Source organism: Stigmatopora nigra, chromosome 2 (assembly GCF_051989575.1).
Source record: "Stigmatopora nigra isolate UIUO_SnigA chromosome 2, RoL_Snig_1.1, whole genome shotgun sequence".
In the NCBI taxonomy this organism is placed as follows: Eukaryota; Metazoa; Chordata; class Actinopteri; order Syngnathiformes; family Syngnathidae; genus Stigmatopora; species Stigmatopora nigra.
The window spans coordinates 2,294,806-2,309,143 of record NC_135509.1 but is presented as its reverse complement, the minus strand read 5'-3'; the positions used below and the strand labels follow the sequence as shown (position 1 = coordinate 2,309,143).

Below are 14,338 nucleotides of genomic sequence, written 5' to 3'. Positions count from 1 at the left end.
CTTTTGTACTATAAATAATCCTTTTTGATAGTTTAAACAAAAAAAAACATTATTTTAGTCCCAGAATAACTTTTTTATTGAGCACAAACACTTAAAAAGACAATGACACGAGTCAATATTAGATGATTTCTATTTTTAAACATCAAAAACATTCCCATGCTCACATTGACAATATCACATTAGCACAACACAATGATTAGTAAATATGTTTTAAGCCAGGTTATTTTTTGTATTATACGCACATTTAATTTGGTTTCCATGTAAACAACAAAAGCCACACTTATTCTTTCTCATTTAACTTGGCAGCCATTTTCCTCATTTCCGCATCCATCGCTGCTAAATTCTCCAAAGCTTTTTCCTGCAAAAACATGAAGATGGACCACATTTTTGTCAAATATTTTAAAAACAAAAAACATGCAAATAAGACATTTTGCCGCGGACTATTATATATGTTTGTTGCGCGCCAAGTTGTTGATGTGCGTTGATGCGGCATGTCTGCGGGGAATGGACATTTTCATAATGAGCTGGATTTCCTCCGCGGGTCAGCGAGCTTGAGATGGAACATAGTTTACCCGCAGAAAACTGCAGATTCTGATTCTGCTTATTTTTCGCTATAAAATGCGGTCTTGAACAAACACGGAATTTATTTTTAGGTCTATTTTGACAGTCTGAATGCAAAAGTACCCAAAAAAATCTTATTTTAACTTTAAATTTTAATTAATTGAGTCTAGGGCTGCCTGAAGAAGCACCCCATCAATTTCCGTCATTCTTACAAAACCTATCAATGAAACAAATGTCATTGCATTTTCCTGAACAATGTAGTTATCCAAACCTGATGGGGATGCAGCACCCCCGCCTGACCGTCTGCCTCTGCCGCCTCCTTTTTAGCGAGCTGGTCCATCTCACGAGTCAACAGTTCGGCCACCTGCAAAGAGTCAGACTCGTGTCTAAAGCTCTGAGGACGTAGTAGACTTTGGTCTACCTTGTTTGAGGTGGCTTTGTCTTCTGGTTCCCTCTTGGACCAGGCAGGGTGGTAAAAGCCTCGGTAGATCCAAGGGTTCTTCTTCTCAGCTAGATCCCTGGTGGGTCAAAAACAAACAGACAAGGACATCAACTTTGAATTTAAGCCTTGCTTTTGTCATCACATACCTCAGATCTTGGTTTCCGTCCTGTGCTGGTCTTTTGTCCAAGGTCCAGTACTCTTGACTTCGTTCCCCTTGGGATTCCTCGTCACGCTTGTGCTTTCTCTGGTGGTATCTCCCAGGCCTCCAGTTGGCCTTTTTCTCCCTCCCAGTGTCAAAGTCCCAGTATTCTTGGCTACGTTCTTCAATGGGATCCTCTGAGAGTTCTTGGTCTGGCTGGTGGTCTTTCCCAGTTCTCCACACTCTCTTATATCTGTCAGGATCCACATCCCAAGACTCTTGGCTGCGTTCATCGTCCGACTCCTCTCGGGGTTCCTCTGGGAGTTCTTCATCTCGCTTGAATTTCCTCTGGTGGGGTCTCCTGGACCTCCATTCTCTCTTGTCCCTCCCTGAGTCAAAATCCCAAGATTCCTGACTACGTTCCTGATCCGGGTCTTCCGACAGTTCTTCGTCTCGCTTGAATTTCCTCTGGTAGGGTCTCCTAGACCTCCATTCTCTCTTGTCTCTCTCAGTGTCAAAATCCCAAGACTCCTGACTACGTCCCTCATCCGAGTCCTCCGAGAACTCCTCATCCCTCTTCGGTCTTTTCTGATGGTATCTTCCAATTCTCCATTCCCTTTTGTCCCTCTCATCATCCAGGCCCCAAGACTCCTGGCTGCGATCGTAATCCATGTCTTCTTCGCGCTTATGTCTGGTTTGGTGGTACCTCCCTGGTCTCCATTTTCTCTTGTATCTGTCACTGGCAAAATCCCAAGACTCTTGGCTGCGATCATCATCATCCGACTCCTCTCTGGGTTCCTCTGGGAGTTCCTCATCCCTCTTGAACTTCCTCTGATGGGGTCTTCTAGACCTCCATTCCCTCTTGTCTATCCCAGTATCAAAATCCCAGGATTCCTGACTACGTTCCTGATCCGGATCCTCCGAGAGTTCTTCATCCCTCTTGTATTTCCTCTGATGGGGTCTTCTAGACCTCCATTCTCTCTTGTCTCTGCTGGTCTCAGTGTCAAAATCCCAAGACTCCTGACTACGTTCCTGATCTGGGTCTTCTGAGAGTTCTTCATCCCTCTTGAATTTTCTCTGATGGGGTCTCCTAGACCTCCATTCTCTCTTGTCCCTCCCAGTATCAAAATCCCAGGACTCCTGACTACGTTCCTCATCCGGGTCTTCCGAGAATTCTTCATCCCTCTTGTATTTCCTCTGTTGGGGTCTCCTAGACCTCCATTCTCTCTTGTCTCTGCTGGTCTCAGTGTCAAAATCCCAAGACTCCTGACTGCGCTCCTCATCCGGTTCCTCCAAGACCTCCTGGCCCCTCTTGTGTCTCCTCTGGTGGTACCTCCCGGGCCTCCACTTTCTCTTGTCCCTCTGGTCCTCGAGCCCCCATGACTCCTGACTGCGTTGGTAATCCTCGTCAGACTCTCCCCCTAGACCTAGAGGCTCTTCGTCTCGTTTTGGCTTCTGGTGAAACCTCCCCGGCGTCCAGTTACTTCTCTTCTCCCGTTCCTCCCCCACCTGGTCTTCATCATCCTGGTGTCTCTTCTCCAGACTCCAGGATTCTCCATTTTCTTCCCCGGTCTTCTCTGGTTTTGGCTTCAGGAGGTTTTGGATTTCCAAACCCTGGAGTGCATCGTCTTTGGCTTCATCGTTCTTCTGGTCTGGGGGAACGTGTTGAATTCCTGAAATAGGCCAGGCACGATTGGTCATTTAGCATTTTGTTGTGAATGTACTGACATGTGGTTCAGACCTGCTCGGAGAATCTCCTTGCAATTTTGTTCCAGCTGGGCGTCCGCTGGGGAGAGCGCTTTGGACAAAACCTGGACCAAACATTTTTTCACCTGCATAGCAAATAAGAACTGAATTGATTGGCAGTTAGTCATGTTGTTGTTGTTCTTTTTAAAAGATGAACTAGTTTTTGTCTTGGACCGTTTGAAAGACAGTATATATGTTGTTATTTTTTATTTATGTTCTTAAATAAGTGGACAACAAGTAAGATTCAGTTTTATTTATTTTTGAAAAAAGTTTTTATGACCCCAAAACAAGCTAAAAGATATAAAATATATATAAAATATAAAATGATCTGGATTAAAATGTTTCTGTTTAAAAAATGTGACCATCATTTAAATTCACTAGCCTTTATTTCAATATATATTGTTTTAGAGACATTAAAGGTGAAATAGTTCAGTTTTTGATTCATTTGAAAGACAGTAAATATTGTTATTTTTTTATTTACCTCACATTTACATTGTTTTTTTTACCAATGTCCTCAAATCCATTGACTTACCACATTTTCCCTCTGGCCATCATCCCTCCCCAATGGAAGTGCTTGATTTTCTAGACAGTAAATAAAATATATTTTTGAAAATATCTCAAAATAAATACTCCTTAAGAAAAGTGCAAAGTGAGAAATGTGAACTTACCAGAGACAAAAATCAAGGCCAGGAGGAGAAGAAGAGGAGTGGATGTCATCTTCTGGACTCTGGCGAAGAGATACTGGCGAGGAGGAGGAACGCCACCTCTAATATAAAGGCGCTCAAAGTGGGGGGGGGACGGAGAGAGAGAGAGAAAGCGTGGGAGGGGGGGTCTCGTCTCATGTCATGACTCATTAGACCTGCAGGAAAGAAGCAGAAAGCACTTGTTTTTTATTCCGTCTTGGATAAAATTACCCTTCGCACAGGTGGCGCTTTAAGCGTTATTGAGCGGGAGGTAGGGGGGTGTCGTAGGAGGGATGGAGGGACGGGGGGACGGGGGGTCACGCCGCCGGGAAACCAGAGGCATCACGGTGATAGCCAATCACACACACGGCAAATTTCATTAGCACGTTTTTAGCGATTTTGCAGTACCATAGCGTTCAAAGTGGGATGATGGCATGTGTCGTTAAGCAAAAGGGCCTTCAGAATTTTTGTGGGAGGATTTTATTTTGAAATAGAGTGACATAAAATGTTTTTGAGGAATTTAACAGTAGGATTTAAATTGAAAGTAGTATTTAAATAAGTTTAATTGCATTCCATCTTGTTTTTTTTTCATATCCAATCATCACATTCATTATTTTTTTATGATGCAGGTCGCGGGGGTGATGTAGCCTACCCTATCTCACCTGAAGTCAATCCTTATTAACATAATTAAGGTTAATTATATTCTGGAAATTAAAAAGATATATAGGTGATAGCTGTCCAATCATGTGAGGTGGCATAATTAGACTATCAATTAAAAATTATAATTAGGTACAACTGCAAAAAAAGCAAGATGTCTGATGACTAAACCAAAGGTTAGCCACCTCGTCAATAATTCATCTGGACTTTTCAGCACATTTTTAAGCGTAGCGGTCCCCCAAAGTATAAAAAAATAGCTTACTGACCGCCCGGCAATCGATACTTAGCGCTTATATGAAAGCACTAAATTAGCGCGGCACCCTGAAAGCCGCAGTACGACTGCAGACTGTTTTATTTTAGAGATGTGCTCACTGATGGGGATTTGTTGTTTTTTTTTCAACAATTGGATGTTGGTGTTCATTTTTTGGTGGAGTCAGCGAGAACTTTTATGTTCTTGTCTTTTTACAAGATATCCGAAAACCTTGTGGTGTATTGCCAGGGATGAGTTAGTCATTGTAAACACAAATATGAGAATTTATAGGAGGTATTTTGTACTCTTTTTCATCCACTAAAGGCTCAGAGTTTAGTTTGTGGTCAATTATTTAATGCTTTGGGCTTTAAAGAGATAAAAATAAATACAAAAATGTAAATTACTGTAATTCTATTGTCACCGAAAAGAAAACAACCAAACCTAATGAGCTCTTTAGGGAGGTTAAAAAAGTACTAACGAGCCCATAAGCTTTCTGGTTAAATAATTAATCAGCATTTCATGTCTCTTTTTGTGTCTAATAATTCTTAATCTAATAATAAACAAATGTAAATGTCTATTTTATGTTATGAACCTGAAAACATTCCTTATATTGCTTCTTTGCCTTCCATTATGTGCTTTTCTGGAAGAATGACATTGAGTGAAATGCAACCCGATTATTTGCGATTGTTTCTGCCTGTGGCTGACAGCTGTCAATCAAAGTCATCGCTGATGCTTAATGAGAAAAGACGCTGACCTTTTTTGCAACGTATAATCTTGTTATTTTCAATCGATGGTAAACCGTAACATCATTTGCACCGACGCAACCATAAAAATTTGTTTTGGTCCTATTTTATTACCCAGCCCGGTACAATTGGAAACAACAGGATGTTTTTCCCTACTACAATATAATAGTCTGTATATTCGTTAATTGCTTTAACATGAAAAATTAAAACCCAAAATCAAACCCTAACCCTAACCCTAACCCTAACCCTAACCCTAACCCTAACCCTAACCCCTAACCCTAACCCTAACCCTAACCCTAAAAAAGAGGACATCCATATGAGCGCAATTAACTGCCTGCAGTACCTCTTTTCTCCACAAGACGGTGGAAAAGAGTCGGGTTTGGTTCTATAGAGTTTTGCAAGCACATAATTATTAGTAAAACGGTTGAATTATTTGTTTAAAGTCTACAAATAATGGTCACGGCAGTTAATTTGACTTTGCTAAAGTTTTATTAAGTGAAATGTGGCAGACAACTGCTTTATTTGGCCCGCTGGATGGATACGAAATGATTCTTTTTTTGACTTGTTTGACGCATGTGGGGAAGAGTGATTGGGGAACAATAAAACGTGACTTTTATGAAATGGCATGCGTGCGAGGTCCAAAATACAAACGTTGTCAGCCGACCTCGTTGCCAACAACGATAAAAGGTAAAATTCTATCCGGCATGGGGCGGTTTCAACTTGTTTCCGCATGTGTGGGTGCGATGGATCCGGAAAACAACAAGGCGAACATTTTTACCAAATAAAAGAACTGGCTGGTCATCTATTAGATATAAACAATTTATAGCAACGTTTTGAGCCATTAAATTATTTAAAAAGGCAACATATTGCGGTATTGTTTATTTCATAGCGACTAGATTGCACAAAAGTACATATTAGTGTATTAGTTCTTTTACTTTGAAGAACATTATTTTCTTCATCCTGACCTCTGGTCTAGTTCTGTGCGTTGCTATTTCAGATACATCTTTTGTCTGAACTACTTTTCGCTTTTGCTACATCCAAGGACAGTTTGGATTCTTACGTTAACGTTGGTGAGCAAAAAAAAAAAAAAAAAAGAAAAAAAAATAATTTTAGCAGGATTGCTCGATTTCGAACGTTAATGGCCTGCTGCAGACACGAGATGAGATGCGTGACTACTTGTAAAAATGCTTTCGTAACATAACCATCTGGCCTGTCATGAAGTACCCCATCGCCGCTTAAGAAGGTAAATATAACATTTACTTTTAAATCGCATCCCGAATATGTAATTTTCATGTTAATCATGTAGATTTCAGTAGATATAGGACCGATCGATACATAATAATGGTCACTTTGGGGGTTTGTTTACAAATAAAAAGTCACGTGATACTTAAAAAAACGTGCTTATTTTTTTTAATTTTTATATATAAATCTTTTTATGACTACTTATTTATATGTGCATTTTATAATGAAGCTTTAAATTCTAATTGTATTTAATGTAATTTAATTTACTGATAAAATGTACATAATTTTGATGTATTTTATTGACATATTTATTGGAATTATTATTATTATTATTATGATTTTTCTTAGTGAGTGCTATCCGTCAATCTATCAACAATGGAGTTGTCCCGGGTGACCCTGACTGTCAGAGGAGAAACGTGTCCAGGTTTGTGAACATGACGCAACAACTACAACATATAATTACTTTCTACACACCCCTTGCAAAATTGCACTGAAACATAAAGTGTACTCCTCCAGTTCCATGACATAAATTCATAACGCTTTGACAAGAGTTGGACCAAACAAAAGCAGTAATAGAACTACTATCACTAATAAAAATTCTCAATTTCTACTGTCCATTGGATAAAAGACTCATAATGTCTTATGTAACCCTTGGATCGAAGTAGCACTTGGTTCCTACTTGGTTCCTCAGGGGAGGTGATTGCCGTGGTTGGGAGTTGTGCATCCCTGGGGAGCTGGAGCTACCAAAAAGCCGTCATCTTGGACGCCCATAGCGACGAAGGGTATGTCAAACCTTAGTTTTTCCCCATTCCACAACAGCAAAACTGAAATATTCCTTTTACAACTGCAGTATTCTCCTTGACTTTATCAGGAATACATGGATCGCAACCGTCTCCGTTCCCAGGGGAGTCAAAGTCAAGTACCGGTACTTCAAGGGCTTCTTTCTGGACGCAAAAGTAAGTTTTGATTTCTTTTTGAATAAACTCAATTCATCATTTTTCTATCTTGACCTTCATGAAGAACATAAACAATTATCTAATCTCGTCACAGCTGCACAAATGCTTCATTTGCGCACGTCAACACATTTGTTAATCATTAAAATCGACGTATTACATAAGATACCATTCATTTCACCCGTCATGCATTAAGAATGTGGAAATAAAACCTGAATATTGTTCTTGCAGAGTGTTGGCGATCCTTGTCAGGTGATTGTCAATGTGTGGGAGAGCCATCGTCACCCCCGCTCCGTCACTCCCACAGGTATTAAAAGTAAAGATAAAATGGAAGAAAGGGTATTTTATAAATATATATATTGTTGGATAGGATAATAGTTTTTACTCTGCTTCAAATGCTGTTTTCCTTCGTTGCAGGATTGCAGCTAAATGTTATTGATGGCCATTTTGGAATGCACAGTAAGTCGAAGAGACTCAAAAAACAACTATGTTTTGAGACCTACAGCAACAGACTCGAAACTGAACATAAAATATGATTCTGTTCCTCATTAAAAAAAACCCAACAGCTAATAAACTTCCTTGTCAGCAACCACAACAGACAAAATGTCCTCCCTCGCTGTAGATGGAGCAGAGTGCATCGATGGCGGTTGGCTGACATGCCAGACGGAAATCCGCCTGCGTCTTCACTATTCCAAGACATCTCCAGTGTCCATCACCAAGAAGAAGTTCAAAAAGTCTCGTTTCAGGTATTCCAAAAACCTCTTCTGAGATCCAAACAATCGCAAACATCCCAAAATGTTCAACTCGCCATCTTCTCAGAATCAAACTGACCCTGGAAGGGGTTGAGGAGGAGGATGAGGAAGATGAAGACCAGACGGAGAACCCACACAATGTGGCATCCCCCCACAAGGTGCCCACCACCCTGGAGATCAGCATGATCAGCCCCAAATGCTACAAGTCCCGGCACTCGCAGCCCGAATGCGGCTACGCCCTGGAGCCCTCGCGGTGGACCGAGTACAGCATCCACAGCATGGACCCTGACAACCTGGAGCTCACCTTTGAGTTTTTTGAGGTGAGAAGACTGTTGAAACCAGCCCTCAAAATTATAGTGTGTTTAATATCTAAATAGCTACTGTTTTCAACAGTACTTAGATAGCAAACAGTACTTGGATATTAAACAGTGCTTGCATATTAAACAGTACTTACATATTAAACAGTACTACTTAGATATTAAACAGTACTAAGATATTAAACAGTACTAAGATATTAAACAGTACCTGGATATTAAACAGTACTTAGATATTAAACAGTACTTAGATACTAAACAGTACTTTGATACTAAACAGTACTTAGATACTAAACAGTACTTGGATATTAAACAGTACTTACATATTAAACAGTACTTAGATATTAAACTGTACTTAGATATTAAACAGTACTTACATATTAAACAGTACTTAGATATTAAACAGTACTTAGATATTAAACAGTACTTAGGTATTAAACAGTACTTAGATATTAAACAGTACTTGGATATTAAACAGTACTTAGATATTGAACATTACTTAGATATTAAACAGTACTCAGATATTAAACAGTACTTTGATACTAAACAGTACTTACATATTAAACAGTACTTACATATTAAACAGTACTTACATATTAAACAGTACTTACATATTAAACAGTACTTAGATATTAAACAGTACTTACATATTAAACAGTACTTACATATTGAACAGTACTTAGATATTAAACAGTACTTAGATACAGAGAAGACCACCTGTTAGAGTTTTGAATGAGGCCATCTTGTAACCAATGCCTCCATTTTCAGGAGGATATGGGCGAGCATGTGGTCCAGGGCGACGTTCACCCGGGCCACGTGGGCACCGCCTGCCTTCTGTCTTCCACCTTCTTGGAGAGTGGCAGAGACCACGGTCTGGTCACCTTGCCCATCATGGGCCGCAACTCCAGGCAGACCATTGGCAAAGTTCGAGGTGAGTTACCCGTTGAGGTCACCAGGAGGGAGAAACTGAATGATCCTTCTGGTCATAGTGGACTACCTGGTGATCCGACCCATCCCGGGACTCCCCTGCGGGATGAGCGCCACCTTCAGCAAGTACTGGAAGAAAGGACGAGCCCTCGATGTTGGCCACCGTGGAGCCGGAAGTACACAGGCTGCCAAGTAATATTTTGCGTCCAATGACCTTCTCAGGTTGGCTGTGGACTTTCCCACATGCCCTATTTTTGTTTCCCAGGCATCACAGAGTTAGAGAGAACACCATCGCCTCGTTTAAGAGCGCCGCCAAGCACGTATGTATACCTGACCATATTTTACAGACTATAAGTCCAGCTTTTTTGTAATACAAAAAGTGTTTGTACTTGTTATTTTGATTTAATATAACCCAGATGCAGTTGTTCCTGTTTCTTCTGCTTATTCTTTGGTTGCAGTGACTTATTTACTGAAAAATGATGATATTTTTGAACACACAGGGGGCCGCCTACGTGGAGTTTGACGTTCACCTCAGCAAGGACGCCGTACCCATCGTCTACCATGACCTCACCTGCTGCATCGCCACTAAAAAGAAGGTAACGAGCCTTGAATTTCAGGTTACCATGCACACTAGTACAAAGAGGACTTTATCTTGACATTATTTTGGTTTTGCAGAAAAACAATCACACTCTGGAACTCATCGAGGTGCCTGTTAAAGATCTGACATTTGATCAGCTGCAGCTTCTAAAGGTCAAAAATATTTTCTAAAAAAAAACATCTGGCTCACTTTTTTATAGAGAGCAAAAGTTATAAATGCACATTTTGGGAATTTCTAGTTAAGTTATTGTTTGTTTTGAATGTTTACTCAGCTGGCACACGTCACTGCTATGAAGGAGAGCGATCTCAAAGGTCTGTTTTTGCTTTGTTTTAAAAAGCTAATTCACTCTTAACATTGGATTACTAGTTAACCACCCAGTGTTTTTATTTTCAGATGTGATGGAGGACGATGACGAGATCGACGAGCACCAGCCTTTTCCCTCGCTCTCACAGGTATAACACACACAAAAAAAACATTCTTAGTTTTGTTTAGTTCTACAACTTTCATGCCATCCCATTTTCGCAGCTCTTTCACGCTCTCCCCGAACAAGTGGGCTTCAACATCGAACTGAAGTGGATCTGTCAGATGAAGGTAACATACCGTAAAACCTAAATTCTCCACAACTAAACCAATGGAAGGAGCATAAATGGACAATATTTCTCATTCCAGGATGGGTCATGGGAAGGCAACTTGTCATCCTACTACAACATGAACAAGTTCCTAGACATTATTTTGTCTTGCGTTCTGCGGGAAGGAGGCGATAGACGAATCGTCTTCTCCTGCTTCGACCCGGACATCTGCTCCATGTAAGCCAAGTCATACCTGAAAAATATATTGAAGGACAAATACAATATATTCACAACTATAAGGCGCTCTTAAATTTTTGTTAGACATCTCTGCAAATGACAAATAGACGCACATTTGACCTCAAATGAACTCAATATTCCCATTTTTTTATCTTCCTTAGGGTGCGCCGCAAGCAGAACAAGTATCCCATCCTTTTCCTGACACAAGGCATCTCACAAAAATACCCGGAACTGATGGACATCCGTTGCCAGACCACCGAGTTCGCCATGAGCTTCGCTCAGAGCGAGGACATCCTAGTATGACCTACACACATTCCCATTTTCGCATGACAAATGACCTCATTGTCCCAAATCGTTCAATCCAGGGCATTAGCGCTCATACCGAGGAGCTGCTGACGAACTTCAACCTCATCGACGAGGCTCACGGAAAAGGACTGGTCGTCTTCAGCTGGGGCGACGACAACAATGATCCTGAGAACCGGAGGAAGCTCAGGGAGCAGGGCATCGACGGGCTCATCTACGACAGGTAAAAAACATAAACAAATCAATCCTATGTGATTACACGACCTAAAATACATCTTTTTACCGTTATCATCAATGCTAAGCCAATCAACCGCATCCCTAATGGCTTATTCACAACAATAAGGGTTTATTTTGGTTTAGTGGCGGTCCACTTGATATTCTACAAATCTGCATTTCAGCAGGTTGTTTATTTCACTTCTGTTTATTTCTCGCAATGTTTCAATGCTCGCAGAAATGAAGAACCCTCCTCTGCTTGTGTCTACATTCCATCAAGAAATTCCTCTTTTTTGATTAACTCTTTCCCTTTTTGTCCACCCCCAGAATTACCGACAATTTGCTGCCAAATTCTGAGTCGAGTCCCCCAGATTGCTGTAATGTCTTTCTGGCATTTTCATGCTTGGTTGCTCATATTTGACAATGGAAAGCAGGAGCTTGTACTTGATAATACATGCCAGTTGTCATCCCAATATGTACTTTGGGTCAAGACCAAAAACAAAATGGTCGGTCAACTGCCCTGCCTTATCAATGCTTTTTGTACCCTGGCATTTTAACAGCAGTGAACGGCTTGCATGTGGCATTTGGTGTGTTGGATGCGTTTCCTTCTCAAACGTCACGCATGGAAATCTTCCTCAACATTGCGTGTTTTTATTGTCAAGGTTTTTACTGGTCTTAAGAGTCAAGAACAAAGACTCAGCCGCGCACCATCCGCCATTGGGTTAAAAATGATAGTCCTTAACAGGATTACAGCCTCGCTTTACTTTGAAAGCTTAAAAGCTCATCGGCCTTCTGCTGCTACTGTTGATATTTTTGTGTGTCTCACACGATGCTGAAAAATACTTCATTGAGTTTGTTATCTGTCATTAACACAAAGGGAGGACTTGGCGAGCAGCTGTGACGGGTCGGTTATGTTATGCTATCTCCAAACTAGTTCAGATCCTGATGAGAATGTACTGTTTAATATTTAAGTACTGTTTAATATCTAAGCACTGTTTAATATCTAAGTACTGTTTAATATCTAAGCACTGTTTAATATAAAAGTACTGTTTAATATCTAAGCAGTACTGTTTAATATCTAAGTACTGTTTAATATCTAAGTACTGTTTAATATCTAAGTACTGTTTAATATCTATAAGCAGTACTGTTTAATATCTAAGTAGTACTGTTTAATATCCAAGTAGTATTCTTTAATATCTAAGTACTGTTTAATATCTAAGTACTGTTTAATATCTAAGCAGTACTGTTTAATATCTAAGCAGTACTGTTTAATATCTAAGTAGTATTCTTTAATATCTAAGTAGTATTCTTTAATATCTAAGTAGTATTCTTTTATATCTAAGTACTGTTTAATATCTAAGTACTGTTTAACATCTAAGTACTGTTTAATATCTAAGTACTGTTTAATATCTAAGTACTGTTTAATATCTAAGTACTGTTTAATATCTAAGCAGTACTGTTTAATATCTAAGTAGTATTCTTTAATATCTAAGTAGTATTCTTTTATATCTAAGTACTGTTTAATATCTAAGTACTGTTTAATATCTAAGTACTGTTTAACATCTAAGTACTGTTTAATATCTAAGTACTGTTGATTATCTAAGTACTGTTTAATATCTAAGTACTGTTTAATATCTAAGTACTGTTTAATATCTAAGTACTGTTTAATATCTAAGTACTGTTTAATATCAAAGTACTGTTTAATATCTAAGTACTGTTGACACCAGCTCTCAAAATGATATTAATGAGAGAGTTTACTATCTAAATGTCTACTGTTTTCAACAGTACTTGGATATTAAACTCCCTCTCTTAGATACCAAACGTCCGAGCAGCCTTGTGTCATTTATTTTAAGGTGGAGTAAGGTTGCATTGCTTTGGTGTTAAGCTGGGTTGTAAAATGGACTTCCAAAGACGCAAGGCAAACATGGGTGGCTGAATGTGTTTTTTATTTTGCCTCATTTTCGTTCAAACAAACCACAAAGCATTGATTGTATGTTAACGCTACGTCAAATGCTTTCTGCAGGATCTGTGAGGAGCAATTGGAACAGCCCAACTTCTTCCAGGTGGAGGAACAGCACTCCTTGCGGGAGGTCATCACCGAGGAGACCCTCAAGAGCCCAGACTGCTCCTGCTACTCCATACCGTGCTCTTCGGCACCCTGCGCGAGCGGCAAGGAGCGGGCCTGCAGTGGCAGCGCCGAGTCCGACTCGGGACTCAGCTCCTCGTAGGCTTGGTGTGTATAAAATTCCAACTGCATGTTGATTGTCACAATGATGCCTGTGATTTGTGGAAATCTACCATTTGTAGTTTTTGCCATCAAATACACCTTCCACAAGCTTTAAACATATGTCAACATACTAGGACTGACTTTTCAAACCTATTTTGAATGTATTTCAACACAAAAATACACAATTGCTAGGTAATTTTTAACATGAATAATTGAAAAATCACAGTGGATTAAAGTTGCATGTGCCATTATTTGACATTTATTTTATGCCTGTAGTCATTACCATAAAGCAGTAGAAATATTTTTTAAAAATAGTAGCTAATAGGACTTTTTAGCCTGGCTTACATGAAGTTTTACCTTTATTTTTAGTTTTGTTATTTTTTTGCTGATTATACATGTAATCTTTCATGAATTTCAAAACTTGAGGTAATCATTTTCTCGCACTTCAATGCAATGTCACCTTTAAACTTGAGACGAGTGGATATTGTGCGTTTGTGTCAGTCATTTCGATGATTTATCACATATCAGGTTCACGTCAGGTAATTTTTATTTGTTTGTTTAATGTAAATAGGAAGCCTTTTTGGTGGGGGACTATTTTTGCCTTCTGTTACATTTTCTAGTTCCCCACAGTAAAGTACAGTAATTCATAGCACTAGTACTTTATCATGCGATGACATGTAAACAATCTTGCATTTTGACACCATGAGTTGCCACAACAGGTTGTGAAAAAGCATGTTGATCTTTTAATTGTATAATTAAAGAATCTAACTTAACCTGTCCTT

General features: G+C 39.6%; 2 protein-coding genes across 2 annotated transcripts in view; one reads left to right on the top strand and one right to left on the bottom strand.

Annotated features, from left to right (window-relative positions):
* Positions 1–280: 280 nt before the first annotated feature.
* Positions 281–14,338, bottom strand: part of chgb (chromogranin B) — a 141,188-nt gene continuing 127,130 nt past the window's right edge. Inside the window, exons 3-6 of the mRNA XM_077712225.1 lie at positions 2,884–2,975; positions 1,150–2,815; positions 833–1,079; positions 281–358 (exon numbers count right to left, since the gene is read on the bottom strand). Coding sequence (XP_077568351.1) covers positions 281–358; positions 833–1,079; positions 1,150–2,815; positions 2,884–2,975 — 2,083 coding nt within the window. The remainder of the gene's footprint in view (positions 359–832; positions 1,080–1,149; positions 2,816–2,883; positions 2,976–14,338) is intronic.
* Positions 6,162–14,335, top strand: gpcpd1 (glycerophosphocholine phosphodiesterase 1). Its single transcript, XM_077710900.1, has 20 exons — positions 6,162–6,464; positions 6,812–6,887; positions 7,155–7,245; positions 7,335–7,419; positions 7,648–7,723; positions 7,834–7,875; positions 8,039–8,162; positions 8,236–8,488; positions 9,251–9,413; positions 9,472–9,601; positions 9,675–9,729; positions 9,910–10,005; positions 10,085–10,159; positions 10,279–10,318; positions 10,401–10,459; positions 10,533–10,598; positions 10,677–10,813; positions 10,975–11,110; positions 11,179–11,339; positions 13,353–14,335. Exons 2-20 carry the CDS (start codon positions 6,839–6,841, stop codon positions 13,555–13,557), a joined length of 2,043 nt encoding a protein of 680 aa, XP_077567026.1. The 5' UTR covers positions 6,162–6,464; positions 6,812–6,838; the 3' UTR covers positions 13,558–14,335.

Bases quoted from the DNA above. Each gene is read 5' to 3' on its own strand.
- gpcpd1 (XM_077710900.1), top strand. From the start codon at position 6,839: ATGGAGTTGTCCCGGGTGACCCTGACTGTCAGAGGAGAAACGTGTCCA. The intron at 7,876-8,038 runs GTAAGTCGAAGA...CCCTCGCTGTAG, and splicing joins TGGCCATTTTGGAATGCACA to ATGGAGCAGAGTGCATCGAT. The intron at 10,814-10,974 runs GTAAGCCAAGTC...TATCTTCCTTAG, and splicing joins GACCCGGACATCTGCTCCAT to GGTGCGCCGCAAGCAGAACA.